The sequence below is a fragment of the Bos taurus genome, chromosome 10 (genome assembly GCF_002263795.3).
Source record: "Bos taurus isolate L1 Dominette 01449 registration number 42190680 breed Hereford chromosome 10, ARS-UCD2.0, whole genome shotgun sequence".
Lineage (NCBI taxonomy): Eukaryota > Metazoa > Chordata > Mammalia > Artiodactyla > Bovidae > Bos > Bos taurus.
Window position 1 is genome coordinate 36,182,138 of NC_037337.1, and position 25,960 is coordinate 36,208,097.

Here is a 25,960-nt window from a genome sequence, read left to right on the forward strand (position 1 = left end):
GGCAGCTTATGTCATGGCTACAGTCTAGTCATCGTGTAGTTCACTTCTTCCACCTGGTGGGGGTTTCAGTATCTTTAAGAGCTCACAGGATATGGCCCAGAATAATATCTATAGCCCTTGAGAAGGAACTAAAGGTCCTTTACTATGCTTGATGACTAAACTATTATTATGTGGTCTCTTTGGCTGTTTTCCTTTGTATCTGCATTTTCTCACTTCTCTGATTATGCTTATTCTTTGGGTAAAGTTTTTCCATAGACAAAAGGCAGGTGGAGAACATGAGGAACAAGGTTCATAGTGTCCTTCTCCATTTCATGTTGAACACTATGCAACTTTCAGATCTTGGAATCGGATACTGCCATGCTCATTTCTGGGGCCACATTGATCAAAAGTACTTGCTTTATATCACAGCAACTGCCAAAAATCCAGCTTTGCAATAATATGTAACCAAAACTAGTGTAAGGTCAATGGGTACTCTTTTGAACTAGCAGTAGATAGATGTTGAGAATTGTTTCTCTCAGAAATTTAAAATATTCCAGAACCCCTTTGTGAGTATGCTGTAGCACCCCTCCTTACGTGCCTGGTGCACAGTTTTGGAACCAATTAATAATCAATGAATGTGATGATGATCAAAAGTTCAACCATAACAGCATTTTACACATGAGGCTTAATGTGAGAGTCTGCAGTCTATTTCTGTTGGAAGTGGAACTTACAGATATGTAATAAATAGAGTATTTTTAAAAGAGGACATCAGTAAGCTTCAACTCTTTATCACTTAAGTGCTAACTAAGTCTGGCAGAGAGACAGGGCTTATGCACAATGACTGTTTCAAACAATGAATATGTTTAGATGACTCAAGGCTATGGTTTTTCCAGTAGTCATGTACAGATGTAGAAAGTGAAAGTGAAGTCACTCAGTTGTGTCTGACTCTTTGTGACCCCATAGACTGTAGCCTACCAGGCTCCTCTGTCCATGGGATTTTCCAGGCAATAGTACTTGAGTGGATTGCCATTTCCTTCTCCAGGGGATCTTCCTAACCCAGGGCTCGAACCCAGGTCTCCCACATTATAGACAAACGCTTTACCGTCTGAGCCACCAGGGAAGTCCAGATGTAGAACTGCACAATAAAGAAGGCAGAGTGCCATACAATTGATGATTTTGAACCGTGGCACTCTTGACAGTCCCTTGGAAAGCAAAGAGATCAAACCAGTCGATTTTTAAGGAAATCAACCCTGAATACTCTTCGGAAGGACTGATGCTGAAGCTCTGATACTTTGACTACCTGATGTGAAGAGGTGATTCATTGGAAAAGACCCTGATGCTGGGAAAGATTGAAGGCAGAAGGGGAAGAGGCTGACAAAGGATGAGATGGTTGAATGACATCACTGATTCACTGGACATGAACTTGGGCAAACTCTGGGAGGTGGTGAGGGACAGGGAAGCCTTGTGTGCTGCAGTCCATGGTGTTGTGAAGAGTTGGACACAACTTGGTGACTGAGCAACAAGTTTGATAGTACTTTAAGTTTTATCTGTGAATTTTGAATATGGACTTGAAAATATTTCTAAAAGGAGAAAAAAATATGGAAGGCATTGAGTTTATTGAGCTCATATTATTTACTAAGCACTGTGCCAAATTCTTAAAATGTGACAGTAAACGTAAGAGACACCAGCCCTATTCTCATGGAGTTTACTGTTTAGGCAAGGATATGTTGATGCAAATACTAATCAATCTATAAATAAGAACAGAAGAGAGTTTATTTGAGCCAAACTAAGAAGTATAGCCTGGGAGACAGCCTTTCAGTTCTGAAGAACTATTCCGGAGAAGCATGATTTTCAGTGCAGCTTTATATCTTGTCAGAACAAAGAACATCAAATATAACAAGGGTACCTTCCTTCAATGTTTCTTAAAGAAAGATTAACACATACACAGCCGGTCATTATGTTTTTGGAGCTTGGGAATGGAGCCTTATCATCAAAGGAGTACTAGCACTGACATCCCAGAAAGGGAGGCTTTTATGTCTATCTTCAAAACAGACATTCTTTACTTCTGGACAGTGTACCCTCTTCTTTAATGGCTAAAGCACATGTATAGTGTATTTTAGATAAGCTTTAATACTGGCTGTTCTAATTAGAATAAAGTTCAAGCCAAATCATGTGTAATCTGGCTTGATGACAATGGCTTCACCATACTTCAATATGTCAAAATTTCTTCCATCAGTTAGTTTGGGAAGATAAAAGGGATAATTAATTTACATAACAGACTTAAATTACAGTTGTGGTAATGCTACAAAGGAGACATACACAGTGATACAAATTGTACTTTTCTTGACTTTCTTGCCAAGAAATAATAGCAAATAAAAATTTGAAGACTTGGGAAAGAGCTTTGTTTGTGCAGGAATAGAAATGCAAATGTGTCTAGCACAGAGAGAGAAACAGTGGTATGAGATTTAAGTATGAAGTCTGAGAGGCAAGCAGGATCCAGATCTTGTAAAGCTTTGTAGGTCCTGGTAAAGAGTTTATTTTCAGTACAATGGTAAGCTTTTAAGGGGTTTTACATAGGGAATGTCTTAAAGATGATTTATGTTTAAGAACATAACTGCCTACTATGTGGAGAAAGGACTTCAGGGGGATAAGAGTGGAAGTAGGGAGACCAATGAGATGGAAATTGTAATATTCTACTTGAGAGATGAGGGCAGCTTGAATTATGGTGGTGAAGATAGAAAGGAATGAATTTGGGATATATATTGGATATAGAATCACTAAGACTTAGTGCTAGATTGAATAGAAGTGCAAACAGCTATCATACTTGGTTGATCTTGAAAAGTTTTCAGTTTTGCTGTTAAGTTGATGTTTGCTGCTTTTAAAATAGATACTGTTTGTTAGATTAAGGAATTTACTTTCTATTCCTAGTTTGCTAATTTTTTTAATTTGAAAGGATGTTAAAAATCATCAAACTTTCTTTAATCTGTTGAGATAATTTATGATTTTTCCCTTTTAATCTGTTAGGATAGTAAATTGTAAAAATGATTTTCTAATGTTGAACCAATTTTGCATTTCTGGAATATAAGCAATGTGACCATAACACATTCTTCTTTTCACAAATTGCTCCTTTTTGCTATTTTTTTTTTTTAGGATCTTATATTTTTTGTAGTAAAATTAGCATGTAATATTTACTTTGTTGTACTGTATATATCTGGATATAGAGTGTCTGTGTATGAGATGGAGATGATTGCAGTTAAGAGAGTTTTCTTTAAAACAAAATAATTAAAGTAGTGGAGGTAGTTGCTTTTGGGAAAGAGGATAGTATGTACTATCTTAAAACTTTAAATTAAAAATATTATTTTAAGTAGATATGGCTATAATCTGTGAACAAGAGATAAGTAAAACCAGAAAAATGGATAAACAGGCTGAGACAGTGATGGAGGACAAAAGGAGAGTCAGAGATCAAATTCTAGGTGATTCCCATTGCCTTATATATCTATGCTGCTGCTGCTTCTGCTAAGTCGCTTCAGTCGTGTCTGACTCTGTGTGACCCAATGGACAGCAGCCCACCAGGCTCCCCTGTCCCTGGGATTCTCCAGGCAAAAACACTGGAGTGGGTTGCCATTGCCTTCTCCAATGCATGAAAGTGAAAAGTGAAAGTGAAGTCGCTCAGTCATGTCCGACTTTGTGTGACCGCGTGGACTGCAGCCCACCAGGCTCCTCCGTCCATGGGATTTTCCAGGCAAGAGTACTGGAGTGGGTTGCCATTGCCTTCTCCGAGGTAGGAGCTAAGACCAACTAAAGAAACTTCAGGTTATGCTTCTTTTGCACACTCTTTCCAAGACAGATAGATACTCACTGAGTGGGATTGTAAGCATAATCAAATACATTTTTTTTTTATATATAATTTTTCGATTGATTTTTTGGCTGCACTGGTCTTAGTTGCTTTGCGAGGTGAATGGGAGCTTTTCTTCATTACGATGCATGGGCTTCCCATTGCGATGGCTTCTCTTGTTGCAGAGCACAGGCTCTAAGCTCACGGGCTTTAGTAGTTGCAGCTTGCAGGCCCTAGAGTGCCTGGGCTTCAGTGGTTGTGGCGCATGGGCTTAGTTGCTCAGTGGCATGTGCAGTTTTCCTGGACCAGAGATTAAACCCGTGACCCTTGCATTGGCAGACAGATCTTATTCACCCACCACCAGGGTAGTCCCAATTACAGTGTTTACAGGGTTATTTTTATGTCTTAATTTTTTTTTTTTTCTGAGTAAAGTTAAATTTTCATGAGATAAATATTCATTTTGTGCAGATTTTATTAAGCTGTATTTTGATGGCTGATTGACTACATTTTGAGATTGAATTATTATGTAATCCATAAACTTCTATAAACTAGGACAGTTTTTTATTTGAAGCAATAAAGTCCATATCATCCCAATCAGTATTGGTCACTGATTTCATCTTGAATATGAGAATTTTCCAAGAGTGGTAATTAGAGCAGTGTAAAGTCCTCAAAATTTTTCATATTTCATATTCCTGTAATGAAAATTTTTCCTTCTTTCCTCCCTTTTTTGGCCCTCTCACAGAAAGTAATCCTAAAATCACAATTCTGTTCTTAATCTCTTCATTCATTACAGTTTCTCCTCCTTTTTTCTCACCTTTTCTCTTATTGTATATTTGTTACAGAAAAGTTTTTCTTCAGAAATGGATGGGATATCTTCAGAGGCTAATGACGAAAAGTAAGTTCTTGAAATGCAGCTAAAAACATTAACTCCTTATCAGAGAAAGATATTTTTCTAATCAGTAAGACATATGGATAACTTCTGAAATGTTTTCCCAATCTGTTCCAGGGAAAAGAAGTAAATGTTACAGAATCACGGCACTTCTTGTCATATCTTTGTATAAACTCATCTAGAATCAAAATTGAGACGGATTTAGAGACTGCCTCCCATCTCTTCAATTTAAGGATGAGAAAATTGAGGCCCAAGGAAATGATTTGTCTAAAGTTGGCATCACAAACTAGCAACTGTTTACAGCCTATAGGCATATGTATATATGACAAAGAAAAATATTGTTTAAACGTTGTTTTTTAATTTTTGAACTAGTTGCCAAAGTTTCATACAACAGTTAGATTTTCAGTTTTTTCTGAAAAATCAAGTGTTACGACACTGGGCTCATATTCTTGCTTGGCAACAACTAGCCTAGTGAAGTACATAGTAGCTGTAATGATCAAACCAGGCAGGAAGGAATTCTCTGTAGTCTCAACACCACCTATTTTTCTTAACATCTGCTAAATTATCTGTTTGGCTTTTTCAGTATTCAAAGCCTGGTCTAAAAAATCACACAGTAGTAAAACCAGAGCTAGAGGCTTTTGATTTATGATCCATTTATCTTTTGGGTTTTTTTTAGCCCATACTGCTGCTCATAGAATCTTAGTTCCCTGACCAGGGATTGAACCCATGCCCCCTACCCTGGAAGCTCAGAGCCCTGACCACTGGACCACCAGGGAATTACCTTTCTTATTGGTTTTTTTTTTTTTTAGTCCATTTATCTTATAATCGTACTTATATCAATATGGTAAACTATGTTGTACTGATTGTTTTTCAGGAAATAGTTGTATGATATACCGTATGTATTTTAAAATGCTAACTTCCTAAATACTGAATTTAAGTCTTGTACTATAAAGTTTATTAAGTGAAAATGATGACTGATTTATAAGCATGGAAGAGATATTATAATGATGGGTTTTAGAATTCAGTCTTTTACCACTGTGTATGTAAAATTTTTTCCCTTTTTCAGTGGCAATGTGGAGAGACCTGTTGGAAGACGACATTCTTCAGTAAGAAACACTTATTTGAGCTATTGTTACCTTTTATTGATTGATGACTATATACCACAGTAATTTTGAATAGCATCATCATCCCAACCCTGCTGGCTTCTATTACTCTCTGGATAAAGACTCAAGTATTTAACCTGATTACACAATTCTGTAGATATACTAAAATTCCTATTTTATGGATTTCACGGTAATTTAATTCGTTGTGTTCTGTGTAAATTATTCTTTAATAAATCTGTTTAAAAATATATAAAAACTATTGTACAGAGCTGCAGCAAAACACAAAATAATCCAGCTAAAATCTATTTAAGCACAAAACTTTTTGAGTTATGAAATTGAAAAAAATCCAAAGATAGGGATGATATTAGGCACAAGTTAACTGACAAGGGGTTCCAGCAATAGCACCAGTGGTTCTGTGATGCTTTCGCCATAAGAATCTTTGCCACAAGCACTTTTGCCCCATTACTAATTGGCAGCAGTATTATCATTGTGGAAGGGTTTTATAACGCAATACAAAACTCAATTACAAATATGTATCCTAGTGTTTGAAAACTGATAACCTATCTTAGTAGAAGAAATTTTAGTGAAAAACTACGATGCCAAATGAAAAGTATGAATCAATAAATTTTTTTTAATGTATTAAATGTACTATGAGCGAAAGATAAAAGGCAAGTGCTTAGGTACAACCCGCAAAATAAAATCAGTTATTTATGCAGTATTGCCATGAATTTACACACATTTTAAATGTATTCAAGTATTCTGTATTTTGCAATAAAGTCTTTAACTTTGTTATTCATTTTTCATGTTTCATTATGTCCTTTTTAATGTCCCTCTTTTATCTTTTATAGCAAAATTGTCTTCTGGTCAATTAGTTATGCAGCAGAAGTGTTTGTAGGACAGATGTCTGTGCAAGGACACTTATGGTGAAAGTACTGGACCCAATTAGTACTTGATTTCCTTTCATTTTTATACTCTAATCTCTTCCTCTGGGTAGTGAACAGCTCTCTCTCTCTATTATTATTATTACTACTGTACAGCTAGCTCACCCAACTTCCAGGTTCCAGTTCTACATAAAAAATAGTGTCTGTTTCCCCAGGATTAAAAAATAAATAAATAAACCCAGAATACTCAGGGTTGAATCATGTTGGCTCTGTTATTTTGATATGGGTCAAGTCCTCATTCCCAAACCAGTCACTATTGATGAAAGAATGTTTGTGCAGATTGATCTTGGCCCCAGGTTACCTGTTGAACCCTAGAGCTGAAGCAGAGTTTTACCCAGACCACATGGGATGAGAGTAAGCAAATAACTGGAAATTGGAGGCAAGGAGAAGGGAATGGAGCCAAATATTTAAAACCGCCACAGAGTACAAAGCAGTATGAATTTGTGGTGTTTTAGAGGTTTCTACAGGAATTTTAGCATCTCTACCTTTCTGATCATGATATAACTTGAAGTGATTTCAAGTTATATCATGAAATAATAATAGATAATAGCAGACTTTCTTGAATATTTCTCTTCTAGATATTGAAACCCCCAAGGAGTCCTCTTCAGGACCTCAGAGGTGGAAATGGGAATGAAACTATTCAGGTAAGTCTCTGGTACAAATGCATCATAGATGACTATTTTCAGTGATACTTTCAATAAGTAGAAAATTTGCTAGCTATTGAAGGGAGAGCACCATAAATGATTCTCAGTTGAATATGTATAAGTAAGCATTCCATGGCCCTCAGGTTATAATCCAAACATTTGAGCAAGCTGGCACTCTTGATTTTTAACCCCTATTTACTTTTCCAGACTTCTTGCCACTCTCATACATGTATCTCACCATTTAGAATTGCTTACCATTCCCCAAACAGACATGAACTGTCAAGGCTGCGGGTATTTATATGTGATATTACCTCTGTTAAGATGGCTTGTCCCTCATCCTTCATTTACCTGCCAGTATTTTATTAAAAATTTTTTGAAACACACTGAAAAGTAGAAAGAATTTTGTAGTGAATGTTCATATAGTCATTACCTAGATTCTACAGTTAATATTTTATCATACTTGGTTTATCACATATTTGTAGTCCTCTTTACCGCATAATTCCCGTTTGATCTCTAAGACTCAGCTTTGGTGTCACTTCTCTCAGAAAATCATCCCTTAACATATTCTGTTGTAGTTGTTTACTAATGTCCATTGTAAATTAAGAACTCTCTTGAGATTAACTTTGTTGTGTGTGTTTTTAGTGTATTATACGTGGTATATAATTCACTTTCAGTACATTTTGTTGAATGATGAAATGTGTATAGCTTTGGAGACCATTTAATTCTGAGTGCTTACCCTACTTTAGCCTCTATAAATAAATTTTTCTATTTCTCAAATACATCAAGCCTTTGCACATGATCTGAATCAAATGCTTTCCTTCTGTTCAACTCTTCATCTGACTACTAATTAATCCTTCAGATCTCAAATGTACTTCTTCACAGAAATCTTCCATAATTCTCAGGCCAAATTATTATTTTTTAATGTAGTTTTTATTCATATCACTACATTTTGAATTTTATATTTGTGTAGATTTTTGTTTTAATGTCTGTGTTACCATTAATCCCCAGTAGAGTAGGGACTGTACTGTTTGCTTTACCATTCTTCTGTTGTCACTCAGCGTGAGATTTAGTATGTGTGGTTTTTTTTTTTAGTTTAATGAATGTTTGAATGAGTAAATAATGTATTCAAAGATTCATAGAGCTTTAAAACTAACAGGACCTCAATAGTAATCTTGAATCTTATTCCTTAATTTTATAAATAAGAAATAGGAGGTCCAGAGAGGTTAAATGTTTGTCTAACCCCACACAATTAGTGGCAGACTTCAGATTGGAGCTGTAATCTCCTTAGTGCTCTTTCTAATATACCACACAAATTTCAGGGTTTTTTAAAAGGTAAGAAGTATAGTAGTATTTATTATGTCCATATTATTGTCATTATTAAGCTCAAGGCCACCTGTAGTGTCTGCCAGGATCTTAACAGAGAGTATGAACATTCCTGATTCTTTGTAACAAAATTTATGCTCAGGTATCCAGAATTAGGAAAGCAAAATTCTCTATGGATTTCATTTGGTTTTGTGTTTGGTATCGATATGAGTAAAAATGTTCGTCCTTGTTAAGGAAGATGAAGGAAAATAAAAATAGTATAATGAAAATATGTTCAGCATCACTAATCATTAGGGAAATGCAAGTCAAAACCACAGTAAGATATGAATTCATATCTGTTAGGATGGCAACTGTTAAAAAAAAAAACAAAAAATAGCAACAGTTGGCTAGGATGTAGAGTAATTGGAACCACCTGACTCTTGAGAAACCTATATGCAGGTCAGGAAGCAACAGTTAGAACTGGACATGGAAAAACAGACTGGTTCCAAATAGGAAAAGGAAGTATGTCAAGGCTGTATATTGTCACCCTGCTTATTTAACTTCTATGCAAAGTACATCATGAGAAACGTTGGGCTGGAAGAAGCACAAGCTGGAATCAAGATTGCCGGGAGAAATATCAATAACCTCAGATATGCAGATGACACCACCCTTATGGCAGAAAGTGAAGAGGAACTCAAAAGCCTCTTGATGAAGGTGAAAGAGGAGAGTGAAAAAGTTGGCTTAAAGCTCAACATTCAGAAAACTAAGATCATGGCATCTGGTCCCATCACTTCATGGGAAATAGATGGGGAAAGAGTGGAAACAATGTCAGACTTTATTTTTCTGGGCTCCAAAATCACTACAGATGGTGACTGCAGCCATGAAATTTAAAGACGCTTACTCCTTGGAACGAAAGTTATGACCAACCTGGATAGCATATTGAAAGGCAGAGACATTATTTTGCTAACAAAGGTCCGTCTAGTCAAGGCTATGGTTTTTCCAGTAGTCATGTATGGATGTGAGAATTGGACTGTGAAGAAAGCTGAGCGCTGAAGAATTGATGCTTTTGAAATGTGGTGTGGGAGAAGACTCTTGAGTCCCATGGACTGCAAGGAGATCCAACCAGTTCATTGTAAAGGAGATCAGTCCTGGGTGTTCTTTGGAAGGAATGATGCTAAAGCTGAAACTCCAGTACTTTGGCCACCTCATGCGAAGAGTTGACTCATTGGAAAAGACTCTGATGCTCTGAGGGATTGGGGGCAGGAGGAGAAGGGGACGACAGAGGATGAAATGGCTGGATGGCATCACTGACTCGATGGACGTGAGTTTGAGTGAACTCCGAGAGTTGATGATGGACAGGGAGGCCTGGTGTGCTGTGATTCACGGGGTCGCAAAGAGTCGGACACGACTGAGCGACTGAACTGAACTGACTGTGTACTATTGGTGGGAATGTAAAATGGGTACAGCTGCTATAGAAAATAATGATTCCTCCAGAAACTAAAATAGATTTACCATATGATTCAGCAATTCCACTTCTGGGTATATACCCCAAAGAATTAAAAGCAGAGTCTTGAAGAGATGTACACCACTGTTCATAGCAGGGTTATTCACAGTAGCCAAAAGGTGGCAGCAACCCAGAATCCATTGACAGATGAATGGATAAACAAAAGGTGGTATTAATGGAATATTATTCAGCCTTAAGAAGGTAATTCTGATACATACTACAATGTGAATGAACCTTGAGAACATGATGTTAAAAGAAAGAAAAAAGCCACAAAAGACAAATACTTTTATGAATTACCTGGACTAGTCAGATTCATAGAAACAGAAAGTAAAATTGTGGTTGTGGGGAAGTTGAGGCATATGAGGGAGTTGTTTGTTGAGTATAGTTTCAGTTTTGAAAGATGAAAAGATTTCTGGGGATTGGTTACACAACCATATATATGTATGTAACAGTACTGAAGCGTACACTTAAAAACAGTTAAAAGAGGCTTGAGTATGTTAAGTAAAATAGTCACAGAAGAACAAAAACTCCATGATTCCACTTATGTGCAATGTCCAAAAGAGCCAAATTCATAGAATCAGAAAGCGGGGGAGTGGTTATCAGAGACTGAAAGGAGAGGGAAATGGAGAGTTGCCAATCAATGGGTATAAAGTTTCGGTTATACATGGTGAATGAATTCTAGAGATGCACTGTATAACACTATGTCTATAGTTAACAACATTGTATTGTACACTTAAAAATCTGTTAAGAGAGTAGATCGCATCAAGTTCTTACCATAATAAAATTAGAAAAATTGTAAGTGATTTTATGTTAATTGTATTTTACCACAATTTAAAAAATTCTTTTAATCTTAAAAATAGCATAGTAAGGTTACCATGATAGGTAATATATCACTTGTTTTGTTTCCAGTCTTTCTTCTACTGGATAGCAAAATTACCATTTATTTAAAGGAGAGAGAAAAGGTTAAGGACAATAATCACCTTCCTTAAATATATGTTGTTTGTGTCAGTGAGCTTATCATCATTCACATTGAAAATCATATTCATGTTAAGTGCTTCTGTATTGGAATTTTTGAAGGATCAAATTATCAAAATTAATAATATCACATTAATTTAAAATAAGACCTGGTGTCTGTCATATCATACTCTTGGAAACATACTTCTTAGTGGTTTCATTAAGAATCTTACCATATATTCTCTACCCTTAGGAACCCAATGCTTTGAGAAATAAGAAAAACTCTCGTCGAGTGAGCTTTGCAGATACTATAAAGTAAGTTGAAAAAAATAATTTAAATGTTACTGGTAATACTTTTGTGTGTTACACCAAATATGTTGGTACTAACTGATTTGGATAATTGGTGTGTCAATTAGATAAACGTTAGAAAATTGTTATTTAAAAGTCTGTTATGCTTAAAAGACGGAGAAGGCAATGGCACCCCACTCCAGTATTCTTGCCTGGAAAATCCCATGGACGGAGGAGCCTGGAAGGCTCCAGTCCATGGGCTCACAAAGAGTCCGACACGACTGAGGGACTTCACTTTCACTTTTCACTTTCATGCACTGGAGAAGGAAATGGCAACCCACTCCAGTGTTCTTGCCTGGAGAATCCCAGGGATGGGGGAGCCTGGTGGGCTGCCATCTATGGGGTTGCACAGAGTCGGACACGACTGAAGCGACTTAGCAGCAAGCAGGAGCAGCATGCTTAAAAGAAACACTGAAAGCATCCCCTCTAAAGTCCAGAAGAAAAACAACTATGTTTTACTGCTGTTATTTAACATTTTTTTGAGGTGCTAAACAACAAAAATAGAGAAAAAAAACGGAGTTATAAAAATTTGAATATATTTCCTACATAATAATAATCAGAAGATAAATGTCTTTTTTTCTTTATATTTTGTTGCTATAAATTTAATAATAATAGCATATGAAGAATAAAACATTACTGAAGGATACTAAGTTAAGAATTGTACAGGGAATTCCCTGGTGTGGCCAAAAAAAAAAAAAAAGAATTGTACAAATGAAGACAAGTACCTAAATAAAAAGATTTAATATCATAAAGACGTCACTTCTCCCTGTTATTAATTTAATGTAATTCTTATATGTAGTATTTTTATGATTATTTTCTTGATGCTCATCAATATATTTGTATTTCCTCACTGAAGAGTTATTTGAGAATTTTAAAATTCATATCTAGTAAAGGCATTTTGTGGTCATTTTCAGTTATATTGTAGTGAGAAAATGCTAATCTGTATTATTTTGATTTTTATTGACATTTTCTGTGTGATCTTATGTATGATCAATTATTGTGAATTATCCATAAGTACTTGGAAAAGAAGATAATATTTTGACTATTGGAGTGTAGAATTTGGCATATCAATTCTATCCATTTTCTACCTTTTATTATTTGGGTCTTCTGTAATCTTATATAGTTTCAGTCACTCTAATTTCCATGAATTATGAGAGGTAAATTAGTCTCTAATTGATACTGCATCCCACTCTAACTCTTTATCCAATAGTTTTTCTCTGTGAATGTTTATTCTATGTTCATTGGTGCATATTATCATTGTTGATCTTTATTCAAGATTGTACTTTCTGGCATTACAAACTAATCATCTTTGCTTTGTTTATTGCTTTTTGATTCAGATTCTACCTAGACTGCTGTTAAGGTTTCTGTCTCTGCTAGATTTTTGCTTTCATATTTGTGGTACACCTTTTTGTATTGTTTGACCATGTATGAACAATTGTAAAGTTAGTCTGTTCCCTCCCTTACTTGTACTATTTAATATGCTTAAACTTCAGTTAAAACTTCATTGTTTTATATGATATCCTTTGGTATTTATAAAGGATGAGGTAGTTAGCCTACTTCTTCCTTTTATTTTTCCCCCATCCTCATTCCTTTCTTAATTTTTTTTTTTTTGAAATGTTTATCATGTCTCTTTTTCCCTCTCTCTTTCTCTCTCGTATCTCTCTCTCTCTCTCTGGGAATTTGACGTTAGGGAATCTGTCACATTTGTGTATCAGTTCTATTATATATATTTAATTGTTCATATCAGTTCTGTCACAATAGTTGCCCTAATTATCTCTTGGTTGGTTGAAGCTTTTTCCCTTATATTTGAGGGCTCATTTGAACAATACTCTCTGAGTTCTTGGGTACTCAAACTGTTAGTTACAGGCTTTATACTTGACGATTTAGCTGAATATAAAATCTTCAGTTCACTTTCTCTTTAAAGAACTTGTTAATGTGGTTCTGTTCTTTTAGCATTGAATGCTTCCATGAACAAATCAGAGGAGAGTCTTTTCATTTCCTATCTTTGAAGTTTATTGACTTTACTAGAATGCATCTTCATTTTGACTGCTTTGGGTCTTGAATCTTGAATCAACCTTTTAATATTTTTTCTATTCCATTATGTAAATTTCATTCAGTTCACTTCAGTCGCTCAGTCGTGTACGATCTTTTGTGACGCCATGGACTGCAGCACGCCATGCTTCCCTGTCCATCACCAACTCCTGGAGCTTGCTCAAACTCATGTCCATCCAGTTGGTGATGCCATCCAACCATCTCATCCTCTGTTGTCCCCTTCTCCTTTTGCCTTCAATCTTTCCCAGCATCAGGGTCTTTTCAAATGAGTCAGTTCTTCGAATCAGGTGGCCAAAGTGTCGGAGGTTCAGTTTCAGCATCAGTCATTTCAATGAATATTCAGGACTGATTTCCTTTAGGATGGACTGGTTGGATCTCCTTGCAGTCCAAAGGGCTCTCAAGAGTCCTCTCCAACACCACAGTTCAAAAGCATCAATTCTTCAGCATTCAGCTTTCTCTATAGTCTAACTCTCACATCCATATATGACTACTGGAAAAACCACAGCTTTGACTAGACAGACCTTTGTTGGCAATGTAATGTCTCTGCTTTTTAATATACTGTCTAGCTTGGTCATAGCTTTTCTTTCAAGGAGCAAGTGTCTTTTAATTTCACGGCTGCAATCACCATCTGCAGTGATTTTGGAGCCCCCCAACATAAAGTCTGTCACTGTTTCCAGTGTTTCCCTATCTATTTGCCATGAAGTGATGGGACCAGATGCCATGATCTTCTTTTTCTGAGTGTTGAGTTTTCAGCCAACTTTTTCCCTCTCCTGTTTCACTTTCATCAAGAGGCTCTTTATCTTCTTTACATTCTGCCACAAGGGTGGTGTCATCTGTATATCTGAGGTTATTGATGTTTCTCCCTGCAATTTTGATTCCAGCTTGTACTTCATCCAGCCTGGCATTTCTCATGATGTACTCTACATATAAGTTAAATAAGTAGGGTAACAATATACAGCCTTGACGTACTTCCTTTTCCTATTTGGAACCAGTCTATTGTTCCATGTCCAGTTCTAACTGTTGCTTCCTGACCTGCATACAGATTGCTCAAGAGGCAGGTAAGGTGGTCTGGTGTTTCCATCTCTTTAAGAATTTTACAGTTTGTTTTGGTCCACACAGTCAAAGGCTTTGGTGTAGTCAATAAAGCAGAAGTAGATGTTTTCCTGGAACTCTCTTGCTTTTTTTATGATTCAACAGATGTTGACAATTTGATCTCTGGTTTCTCTGCCTTTTTCAAATATAGCTTGAACATATGGAAGTTCTCGTTCATGTACTGTTGAAGCCTCTCTTGGAGAATTTTGAGCTAGCATGTGAGATGAGTGCAGTTGTGTAGTAGTTTGAACATTCTTTGGCATTGCCTTTCTTTGGGATTGGAATGAAAACTGATCTTTTCCAGTCCTGTGGCCACTGCTGAGTTTTCCAAATTTGCTGGCACATTGAATGCAGCACTTTCACAGCATCATCTTTTAGGACTTGAAATAGCTCACCTGGAATTCCATCACCTCCACTAGCCTTGTTCATAGTGATGCTCCTAAGGCCCACTTGACTTCGCATTTCAGGATGTCTGGCTCTAGGTGAGTGATCACACCATCGTGGTTATCTGGGTCATGAAGATCTTTTTTGCATAGTTCTTCTGTGTATTCTTGCCACCTCTTCTTAAGATCTTCTGCTTCTGTTAGGTCCATACCATTTCTGTCCTTTATTGAGCCCATCTTTGCATGAAATGTTCCCTTGGTATCTCTAATTTTCTTGAAGAGATCTTTACGATCACTGAGGAATGCTTTCTTATCTCTCTTTGCTATTCTTTGAAACTCTGCATTCAGATGGATATATCTTTCCTTTTCTCTTTTGCCGTTCGCTTCTCTTCTTTTCTCAGCTATTTGTAAGGCCTCCTCAGTCAAACATTTTGCCTTTTTGCATTTCTTTTTCTTGGGGATGGTCTTGATCACCGCCTCCTATACAATGTCACGAACTTCCTTCCATAGTTCTTCAGGTGCTCTATCAAATCTAATTCCTTGAATCTGTTTGTCACTTCCACTGTATAATCATAAAGGATTTGATTTAGGTCATACCTGAATAGCCTAGTGGTTTTCCCTACTTTCTTCAGTTTAAGTCTGAATTTTGCAAGGAGTTCATGATCTGAGCCACAGTCAGCTCCCGGTCTTATTTTTTTGACTCTATGGAGCTTCTCCATTTTCTGCCACAAAGAATGTAATCGATCTGATTTTGGTATTGACCATCTGGTGATGTCCATGTGTAGAGTCTTTTCTTGTGTTGTTGGAAGAGGGTGTTTGCTATGACCAGTGCATTCTCTTGGCAAAACTCTGTTAGCCTTTGCCCTGATTCATTTTGTATTCCAAGCCCAAACTTTCTTATTACTCCAAGTATCTCTTGACTTCCTACTTTTGCATTCCAGTCCCCTATGATGAAAAGGACATCTTTTTTAGGTGTTAGTTCTAGAAGGTCTTGTAGGTCATCGTAGAACTGTTCAAATTCAGCTTCTTCGGCATTAGTGGTTAGGGCATAGACTTGGATTACTGTGATATTGAATGGTTTGCCTTCAAACAGAGATGACTCTATCATTTTTGAGATTGCACCCAAGTACCACATTTTGGACTCTTGTTAACTATGATGGCTACTCCATTTCTTCTAAGGGATTCTTGCCCACAGTAGTAGATATAATGGTCATCTGAATTAAACTCACCCCTTCCAGTGAATTTTAGTTCACTGATTCCTAAAACGTTGATGTTCACACTTGCCATCTCCTGTTTGACCACTTCCAATTTACCTTGATTCATGGACCTAACATTCCAGGTTCCTATGCAATATTGTTCTTTATAGCATCAGACTTTACGTCCATCACCAGTCATATCCACAACTGGGCATTGTTTTCGCTTTGGCTCCATGTCTTCTTTCTTTCTGGAGTGATTTCTCCATTCTTCTCCAGTAGCATATTGGGCACCTGTCAACCTGGGGAGTTCATCTTTCAGTGTCATATCTTTTTGCCTTTTCACTAGGGACTCAATACTTTATAAATACAATGTTTATAATCTTTGCTTTTCTGTGTTATAGTCTCTCTTAATTCCTTTTATTTTCTTTTACTTTGTTTAGTTAAATTTTTCTGTTCTTTATCATATTTTCCAAAGTACTTACTCACTCTGACTCTTCCAGTTTCACCTTCTTTCTGTTGATGATTATATTTTTTCTTCTGCTTCTTTCATTAATTTCATCTATTTGTGTGTCATTTTCTGTCTTCTTATCTTTTCCTTGAGTTCTTGCATTTCTGCCTTTCAGAGAGATGATTGCTTTGTTATGCTTTTTAAATCCATAGCAAACTGTGCATACAGTTTTCATCATCTTTGGGACATTTTTCTCAGTATTTTTTTATGTTAATAAAGTATATTATGCTTTGCTTTCTTTTAATCTTTGGTGTCTTTCTGGATTGTATGCTTTTTCCTCATCATTGAATATGTTGGGTGTTCCTGAACCAGTTATTTTCAAGACATTTCTGTGGAGGAGGAGGGGATGTGGTGGTATTCCAGGGTAGCTGTTTTTCTATAAATAGGCTTTCTTTTTAGCTATTGTAAAGACAGACTGTCTATTTAATATCACCACCTTCAAATTTTATTTTCTGTATAACTTAGACTGCTTTGACTTGGCCTATAGTGAGATGAGTTCCTAGATCAATTTAACCTTGGATTTGAACAGTTTTGGATGAGACTTGATTGTTTTCATGTCCAGAAATCTTCTAGGCAAGTCCTGGGCTTTAATCTCCATTATTTCCCATTCCTCATTTGTTCCTCTGTCTCCTCCAAATTCTTTACCTTAATAAACCTTTAGGATCAGACAGATTAAAGAAATTCAGTTCTGCAGTTGCCACATAAAACATGATTTTGCACTAGGATGCCCAGGATTTCAGTTGTAGGGCTGCTGGGAAAATGTTTTCTTCTTTTCCTTAGAGGAAGAGTAAGTAGATGTTGGTAAGGGGTGAAGTAGGGAGTTCCCTCTTAGCAGACACTGTGTGACATCTTTCTGTTAACTGAGTAGTTCCAAACAGTAGGTGTCTTCTGAAATATAAATTTGTTGTTGTTGACTCATAGTAATTGTAATTGTTTTATTGCTCTTTTCTGTTTATCTTTTATCTGTAAGTCAATTAATGCCTTTATGGATAAACATGAGTTGTCAATGTTTTATATGTATTGAATTCCAAGGGTGGGGGGTGGGAGAGACATAAGATTTGGTATTACCGGGGAAGGCTAGCTATTGCCTGCCAGTAGGCTTCCCTTGGTGGTATATTCCTTGGTGAAGTTGCCACTATCTTCCTAAATCCTGAACTTGGTTTTGCAGACTACTATTTTTTTTTCCCCTGTACCAAACTGGGTGGATCTTTTAGAAATGGGCTTGTATTAAAGAGATTCACTAGAGATTTGTTTGTAAATAAGAATGCTACTACTAAATATGGGCTTCCTTGGTGGCTCAGATGGTAAAGAATCTGCCTGCATTACAGGAGACCTGGGTTCAATCCCTGGGTCAGGAATATCCCCTGGAGAAGGGAATGGCTACCCACTCCAGTATTCTTGCCTAGAGAATTCTGTGAATAGAGAAGCCTGGCAGGCTACAGTCCATGGGATTGCAAAGAGTCAGACACGAGTGAGTGACTAACCATTTCTTCACTTCACTACTAAATATATCATGAGAAACAAATGAATCAGAACCCTTATATGAGTACATCAATACATTCCTCAAAGGCATTCTACCTAAGAAAATAAATTATACTGTAAATATGGCTTGCTGATCATGGAATCTGAACTATTAGTTATGAATCTGAACTATTAGTTATAATTCAGAATGTTTAAAGGCACCAGGCTATGAAACCTAATGAATCTACCTCCACAGTAAATATATACACACCTATTATTGAATGTCTTAAAAGATTCTATTTGTACTCTCTGTATACTCCCTGAATAACTGTGGCCTGCTACTGCTGCTGCTGCTAAGTCGCTTCAGTCTTGTCCGACTGTGCGACCACATAGACAGCAGCCCACCAGGCTCCCCTGTCCCTGGGATTCTCCAGGCAAGAACACTGGAGTGGGTTGCTATTTCCTTCTCCAATGCATGAAAATGAAAAGTCAAAGTGAAGTCGCTCAGTCATGTCCGACTCTTAGCGACCCCATGGACTGCAGCCCACCAGGCTCCTCCATCCATGGGATTTTCCAGGCAAGAGTACTGGAGTAGGGTGCCATTGCCTTCTCCGAACTGTGGCCTAGGTTTGATTTAATAACTCACTTTCTCCACTTTGTTTCAGACTGACTTTTCCTTCACATGTTGTTGCTGCTGCTGTTGTTGTTGTTTTGTTGGCTTGCAAAATCTTAGTTCTCTGAGGAGAGATCGGACATGGATAATTTTACTTAATTGCGTGCTAAGTCACTTCAGTTGTGTCCAGCTTTTTGCAACCCTATGGACTATAGCTCACCAGGCTCCCCTGTCCATAGGATTCTTCAGTCAAGAATACTGGAGTGGGTTGCTATGCCCTTCTCCAGGGTATCTTCCTGACTCAGAGATCGAACCCTCATCTTTTAACATCTCCTGAATTGGCAGGGGGGTTCTTTACCACTAGCGCTGAATATTAATGTACAAATTACTATTTCAAGTTTTCTGTTAAGCATTTGTACTGTGTTAGATATTTTTATGTAAATTAACCTTTTTTCTTTTGAGTTACTTCGTTGGGATTATATTCCTCAAAGTAGAATTCCCAGGTTTAAAAGAAGGAGCAGTTACATAGTCATTACATTTTTGTTACTGGTTTTAGTAACTTTAGTAATGTACCTGTTTTTCCTCAGGGTATATTTTAACACTTAATTTTAGCTGATTTGATTGATTTTATTATCTTAGTTATTTTAATTTGGATTTTATTTGTCATTACTATTTTTTCTATATTTTGCTCATTTGTGCTTTTTTTCGTCTCATTTTGAAATGTTTTATTTTTCATTTCCTCATCTACCTAGACAATATTAAAGAAAATATTTTAAAGTTTTTGTGTGATTGAACTCTTTGTTATTAAAGCATGTGTCTTTCTTGGTTCATAAATATTTGCAACAGATTGTACCTTTGAAAGCTTTCCCTATATCATAGATACTGTATAGGTTGAAAAAAAATGAGAGAGCAAGGGATAACATAATTAAGATAAATTTACAGGAAAATGGAGGAAAGAACTATTTTGCCATTTCAGTTAAGTATCTCCATATGTTTGCTAAATATGCTTTAGTAAATATGTTTTATACATTTACAACTTACTATTTGCCTACTTAATGTGTGGTGTTCCAAAATTTGGATCTTATATATAAAATAGATAACTAATAATAACATGCTATATAGCACAAGGAACTCTACTCAGTACTCTATAATGGCCTATATGGGAAAAGAATCTTAAAAAAAAGAAGTAGATATATATATACATTATATTTTAAAAAAGTAGATATATATATATACACACATATATATATATATGATCCACTTTGCTGTGCACTTGAAACTAACACAGCGTTATAAATCAACTATACTTCAGTAAAAATAAAAATTTGGATCTTGAGGCATCTAAATATATTTCGGCATTTTCTTGTTTGTATTTCTTTCATTTTTTTTTTCTCTGACTTTTTACATGTAAATTGGGTTATTCATTGTTAGTTTTCATTGATAACTTTCCTCTTAGTATATAATAGCAACCTTGTTTAGTTCTAATTCTTTTTTGCTATGAAACATAATGTGTTTAATTACTTCATAGTTATCTTCACTTTTCTGTTGTTTGTCCATAGATAATTTTTTTAAATATTTTTAATTTGTAACTTGCAGGTTGTAGATTGAGTTTAAAATTTTTAAAAATTTAGTCAATAGCCATTTTTAATAGGGTACTTCAACCTGTTTACATTTGTTAAAATCAGTACGCCTATTCTCTCTGTATTATTGGGTAAATTTAACTTCATTGTTGCAGATTTTTGGTTTTATTTTTAAATTTTTATTGGAATATAGTTGATTCACAATGTTGAGGGTTTTGTTTTGTTTTTAAACAAGAATGGGTTTTGTAAATGCTTTTAGAGCAATTATTAAAATAACTGAGTTTTTAGTAGTTTAATCTTTAATATGATAAAATAAATTTTTGGATGTTGTGTTATCTCTGCATTCCTGGGATAAATCCAATTTAATCATAAAATAACTTTGCTAGCGTTAGTTTCGGAGAAGGCAGTGGCACCCCACTCCAGTACTCTTGCCTGGAAAATCCCATGGACGGAGGAGCCTGGTGGGCTGCAGTCCATGGGGTCTCGAAGAGTCAGAAACGACTGAGCGACTTCACTTTCACTTTTTACTTTCATGCATTGGAGAAGGAAATGGCAACCCACTCCAGTGTTCTTGCCTGGAGAATCCCAGGGACAGGGCACCCTGGTGGGCTGCCGTCTATGGGGTCGCACAGAGTCAGGCACGACTGAAGCGACTTAGCAGCAGCAGCATTAGTTTGCTAATATTTTGGGTTTTCTGCACTAATATTCATATATGAGATCGGCCTATAGATTTTGTTATGTGGTATTCTTACTTGGTTTTACTACTGAGGTTCTATGAAGTTTTATAAATCAATCAGAAAGCTTTATCTTACTTATCTCAAAACATCATAGTGTTCTAATTAAAACTTGAAGATTTGGGGGAGTTCCCTGGTTGCCTAGGGATTAGGATTCCAGGCTGTCACTTCTGTGGCCTGACTTCAACCCCTGGTGGGCGAACTGAGATCCCACAAGCCATGCAGTTCAGTCAAAAAAAAAAAAAAAAGCTTGCAGATTTTCAGTAATCTTTATTTTCTTTTCTAGAGTATTCCAGACAGAGTCTCATATGAAAATAGTGAAAAAGTCAGAAATTTCAGGTAAATTTGTTCTGTAACCCCTACTAAATCTGTTTTCTATATGATTATGCTGTGGTTATCTAACCAGATAACTGGTATAACTTAATATCTATCTTATTGCTTAAAAAGTGTAACTTGAGCTGTGAGGGGCAGAAGGTAATGTGCGGCATTAGTATTTTTTTATTGTTGTTAACATCCTTATGTAATTTTTCTAATACTTTATTACTGTATTTTTGAAAAACTTTAATAACCCTTTCTCTATTTATAGAAACAGAAGCAGGAGAAAATGTCCTGTTTATACAGTAAGTAAGAAAAGTGTGATGCAAATTATACTTTAAATGTTGTTTATTCCTATTATTTAAGTGTTTTTAAAGTTAATATTCTTTTTGTTTTTTATTTTAATTCCCTTTTGTGTAATACTTAGGATTAATTCTTAAAACACATTATTTGCATAATAATATGCTGCTATGGCTGTTAAATATAGCTTATCCTCTTAAGAGGGATGAAACATTCTACTTTCATATGTAAATCTTTAAAATACGTTCGCTAGTGGAAAACAATAAATACCAGGTCTTCAGATTTTTTTCATTAAATGTTTTTATTATAATATTAATTCAAAAATTAAATAATCATAGAGCTTGAACAGATGGAAAGATGCTTATCTTCCTCATAAAAGAAATATAACTTAGGCTATATTGAGATATAATGTTTATCTAATCAATTAAGAATCTAGATAAAAAGTCACTCATTGGTAGTAGGTAAATATTATAGAGGGCTTCCCAGGTGGCACTACTGGTAAAGAATCTGCTTGCCAGTGCAGGAGACACAAGAGACTTGAGTTTGATCCCTGGGTTGGGAAGATCCTCTGGAGGATGAAGTGGTACCCCACTTCAGTATTCTTGCCTGTAGAATCCCTGTTGGGCTACAGTCCATGGAGTCACAAAGAGTCAGACATGACTGAGCATCTGAGCATATACTGTAGAAGACAATTGCCAATGTCATTCCAGATTTTAACTTCACTTGCTCTTTGGCACAGAGATTTCATGTAAGATGCAAAAGATTCTAAAGGTCTATCACTAAGAGGTTGGTTAAATAAATATCAGTTTTTCCATGTAATTGACTAGAGCTGAGCTGGAAGGAAAAGATTCTCTGTATATACTTATACAGAAAAATCTCTAGGTCATATTACTCAGGCTTCTCACAGATAAACACTATTGATAATTTTGGATGTCCTTGGAGAAATTTTATATATATATATATATATATATATATATATGTATGTATGTATGTATATGTATATATATATATATGGAGAAGGCAATGGCAACCCACTCCAGTACTCTTGCCTGGAAAATCCCATGGACGGAGGAGCCTGGTAGGCTGCAGTCCATGGGGTCGAGAAGAGTCGGACACGACTGAGCGACTTTACTTTATTTTTTCACTTTCATGCATTGGAGAAGGCATTGGCAACCCACTCCAGTGTTCTTGCCTGAAGAATCCCAGGGACGGGGGAGCCTGGTGGGCTGCCGTCTATTTGGGTCGCACAGAGTTGGACACGACTGAATCGACTTAGCAGCAGCGTATATGTGTGTGTGTGTATATATATATGTATATATATCTAACTACATGTTAATCTTTAGCTTTAAAAAAAAGACAAAAATGGGATCACTTAATGTCTTGTAGCACTTCCCATGTTGTTACATATAGATCTACCTCAGTCTATTATAATATGCTGTATGTTAGCACCAATGTTTAGTCAGCTCCCCATTGATGGACATTTGGGTTGTTTCATTTTACTTACCTTTTTTTCCTAGAAAATGAGCTACTTTAAAGATCATTCTTTTCCCAAAAATTAGGGAATTCCCTGATGTTCAATGGTTAGGACCCTGTGCTTCCTAACCACTGCAGGGGGCATGAGTTCAATCCTTTGTTGAGGAGCTAAGATCCTGCAAGCCACAAGGCACAGCCAAAAAAATTTAAGAAAAAAAAAGAAAAGAAAAAGCAAGCAGCATATGTTAAGCATATTTTTATAGTGTTCTTGATATTTAAATTTCTGAAAAAATTTAATGGTAAGTTCCTTTAATTGCCTTGTAATTTTTTCTTCCAGATTAGATGTGGTCAGTTGCTAAGTCATGTCCAATTCTTTGCGTCCCTGTGGACTGTAGCCTGCCAGGCTTCTCTGTCCATAGGCGTTTTCAGGCAAGAATACTGAAGTGGGTTGCAATTTCCTTCTTCAGGGGATCTTCCTGACCCAGGGATCAAACCCACTTCTCCAGGGGTGTCTCCTGCATTGGCAGGCATATTCTTTACCACTGATCTGTGTGGCAAGCCCACTTATTAGATGCTGCTGCTAAGTCACTTCAGTCATGTCTGACTCTGTGCGACCCCATAGACGGCAGCCCACCAGGTTCCCCTGTCCCTGGGATTCTTACTAGATGAGTCTTTTTTAAAAGATATCTTTGGGTCGTCCCAGTGCACTAGCCCAGAGGGATGGTATGGGGAGGGAGGAGGGAGGAGGGTTCAGGATGGGGAACACATGTATACCTGTGGCGGATTCATTTTGATATTTGGCAAAACTAATACAATTATGTAAAGTTTAAAAATAAAATAAAATTAGAAAAAAAAAAAGAGTTGAAATTAAAAAAAATAAATAAATAAAAGATATCTTTGGAGTTTTCTGCCAGTTATCCTGTGAAAACATTTCACCTTCCCTCCTCTTTCAACTGTTGGAATTCTTGGTAATTGTCTGGAGTATAGATTTTTTAATTACTTATTAATTTTTAGGAATAAGAATCCAGAAGATAATTACTGTGAGATAACTGGTGAGTATGATCAGAATACTTTTCTTATTATCATGTGTTTTTCTCTTCATCTAGATTCCTTAAAAAGTAATATTTAAGAGTACCGTGAACAAAAAATATAGAGAAAGTGTTGATCTTTACACAAGCTCTTTAAAATTTAACAAACTTACTAATATTTCTCTCAAACCTGCTATTCCTCATTTCTATGTTGAACTCCCATTCACAGTCACTCACTCAAGTCAGGAATTGAGTCGTTTTTAAACTTTTCCTTCTTTCCATATATCCTTTTGGCCCTATTCTCTTTCAGTTCTGTCTTTGAAATATCTTGCCTATCTGTTACTTATTCTCTGTACCTTCTGCCAGTATTTGAATTCAAATCCTCACTTGAATTCTTTTTTGGACTATTGTATTTAGGTTCTTATCCTTCTAATTCATTCTATGTATTTTGAAATCTTATTGTATTACTCTCCATCCTAAAATTGTTCAAAAGACACTATTTTGCTTACAGGATAAAACCCATACTCCTTAGCATAAACTTAGAAAGCCTTTTATAATTTCACTTGTCTTTTTCTCCAACTTTATCTCAGGCCCTTTACAGGCATATTTTGCTCTGGCCCATGAATAACTACTTGCATTTTCCCATATGGTCTTTTTTCTGACTGTGTCCATTTGTAAATGCTGTTTCCTTTACCTAAAGAGATCTTCCTAATCCAGTTTGTCTAACAGTCTTCTCATCTTTCACTTAATTTAGGTTTTCCCTTAGCTTAACTTAAGTGCCATTCAAAGTAGCCAGTCCACAACTGTTATAGTCCATAATAAGAAAGGAACTTGCACTATGGTAGTAAGCTACTGTTTAGTTAGTGACTTTTTTTTTCTTAGTAAAGCTTTACTAACGAATTTTACAGTGGCTGCAAGCTCCTTATATTAAATTAATTGATATTAAGCAGTTCACAGACTGACACCATACATTAAGTGGTCCTGGCTTAAATTGAGCCTTCTCTATCAAAACCAAGCAGTTAGTTACTCTGATGTGTGCTCTCAAAATACCCTTTTTATTTTTCAGTCTATTGTAGAATTTATCATATTGTATTTTAGGTATTTATTTTTGGCTCTTTTATTAATCTAGAAATTCTTTGAGTCCAGAAACTTGGTCTTGTTTTTTTGTGCTTTGGCATATAGTTGAGTTTTGGGGCATATATATGTTCTGAATCAATATTTGTTAAATAAATGACAAGAATGCAAGCTTGATATGTAAATAAGGCTTTAATAAAAAGCCCATCATCACTTCATTATATTCAGTCAGGGTTGCCATAACTATTGAAAATATTCTAAAGATTTGTCTTAAACCTAAGTATTTTTAGATACATTTCTTGTTTTATTATAGCATCTTCAGTCACTTCCTTGTTTCCAAAGTCCAGTTTGTCCCCAAAACTTTATATTTCAGTTCTAAAGTGTCTTAAATCTAATCTCTTATTTCTGTTCTTACTGTCTGTTGCCCTAACACAAGTTCAACTCTCTACAGTGCTACATCTGAACTATTAGAGTAGCTTCCTCATTGGTTCATCTTCTCTTGAATCTATTTTCTAGCTTCCTCATTGGTTCATCTTCTCTTGAATCTATTTTCTTCTCTTGAATTATTTTTATAAAGTGCACATCTCATCTGGGAACATCTAGATTCCTTAGCATAGAATAAAAGATGCTCAAAATCTTACCCTAACAGGGA

General features: G+C 36.0%; 1 protein-coding gene across 1 annotated transcript in view; it reads left to right on the plus strand.

The window, feature by feature from the left end:
• The window catches only part of KNL1 (kinetochore scaffold 1), a 63,236-nt gene that overhangs the window by 2,715 nt on the left and 34,561 nt on the right, over window positions 1-25,960 (plus strand). The window contains 7 exon segments of the mRNA XM_002690821.7: window positions 4,657-4,709; window positions 5,770-5,809; window positions 7,326-7,391; window positions 11,405-11,466; window positions 21,405-21,457; window positions 21,705-21,738; window positions 24,221-24,258. Coding sequence (XP_002690867.5) covers window positions 4,675-4,709; window positions 5,770-5,809; window positions 7,326-7,391; window positions 11,405-11,466; window positions 21,405-21,457; window positions 21,705-21,738; window positions 24,221-24,258 — 328 coding nt within the window. The 5' untranslated portion in view covers window positions 4,657-4,674.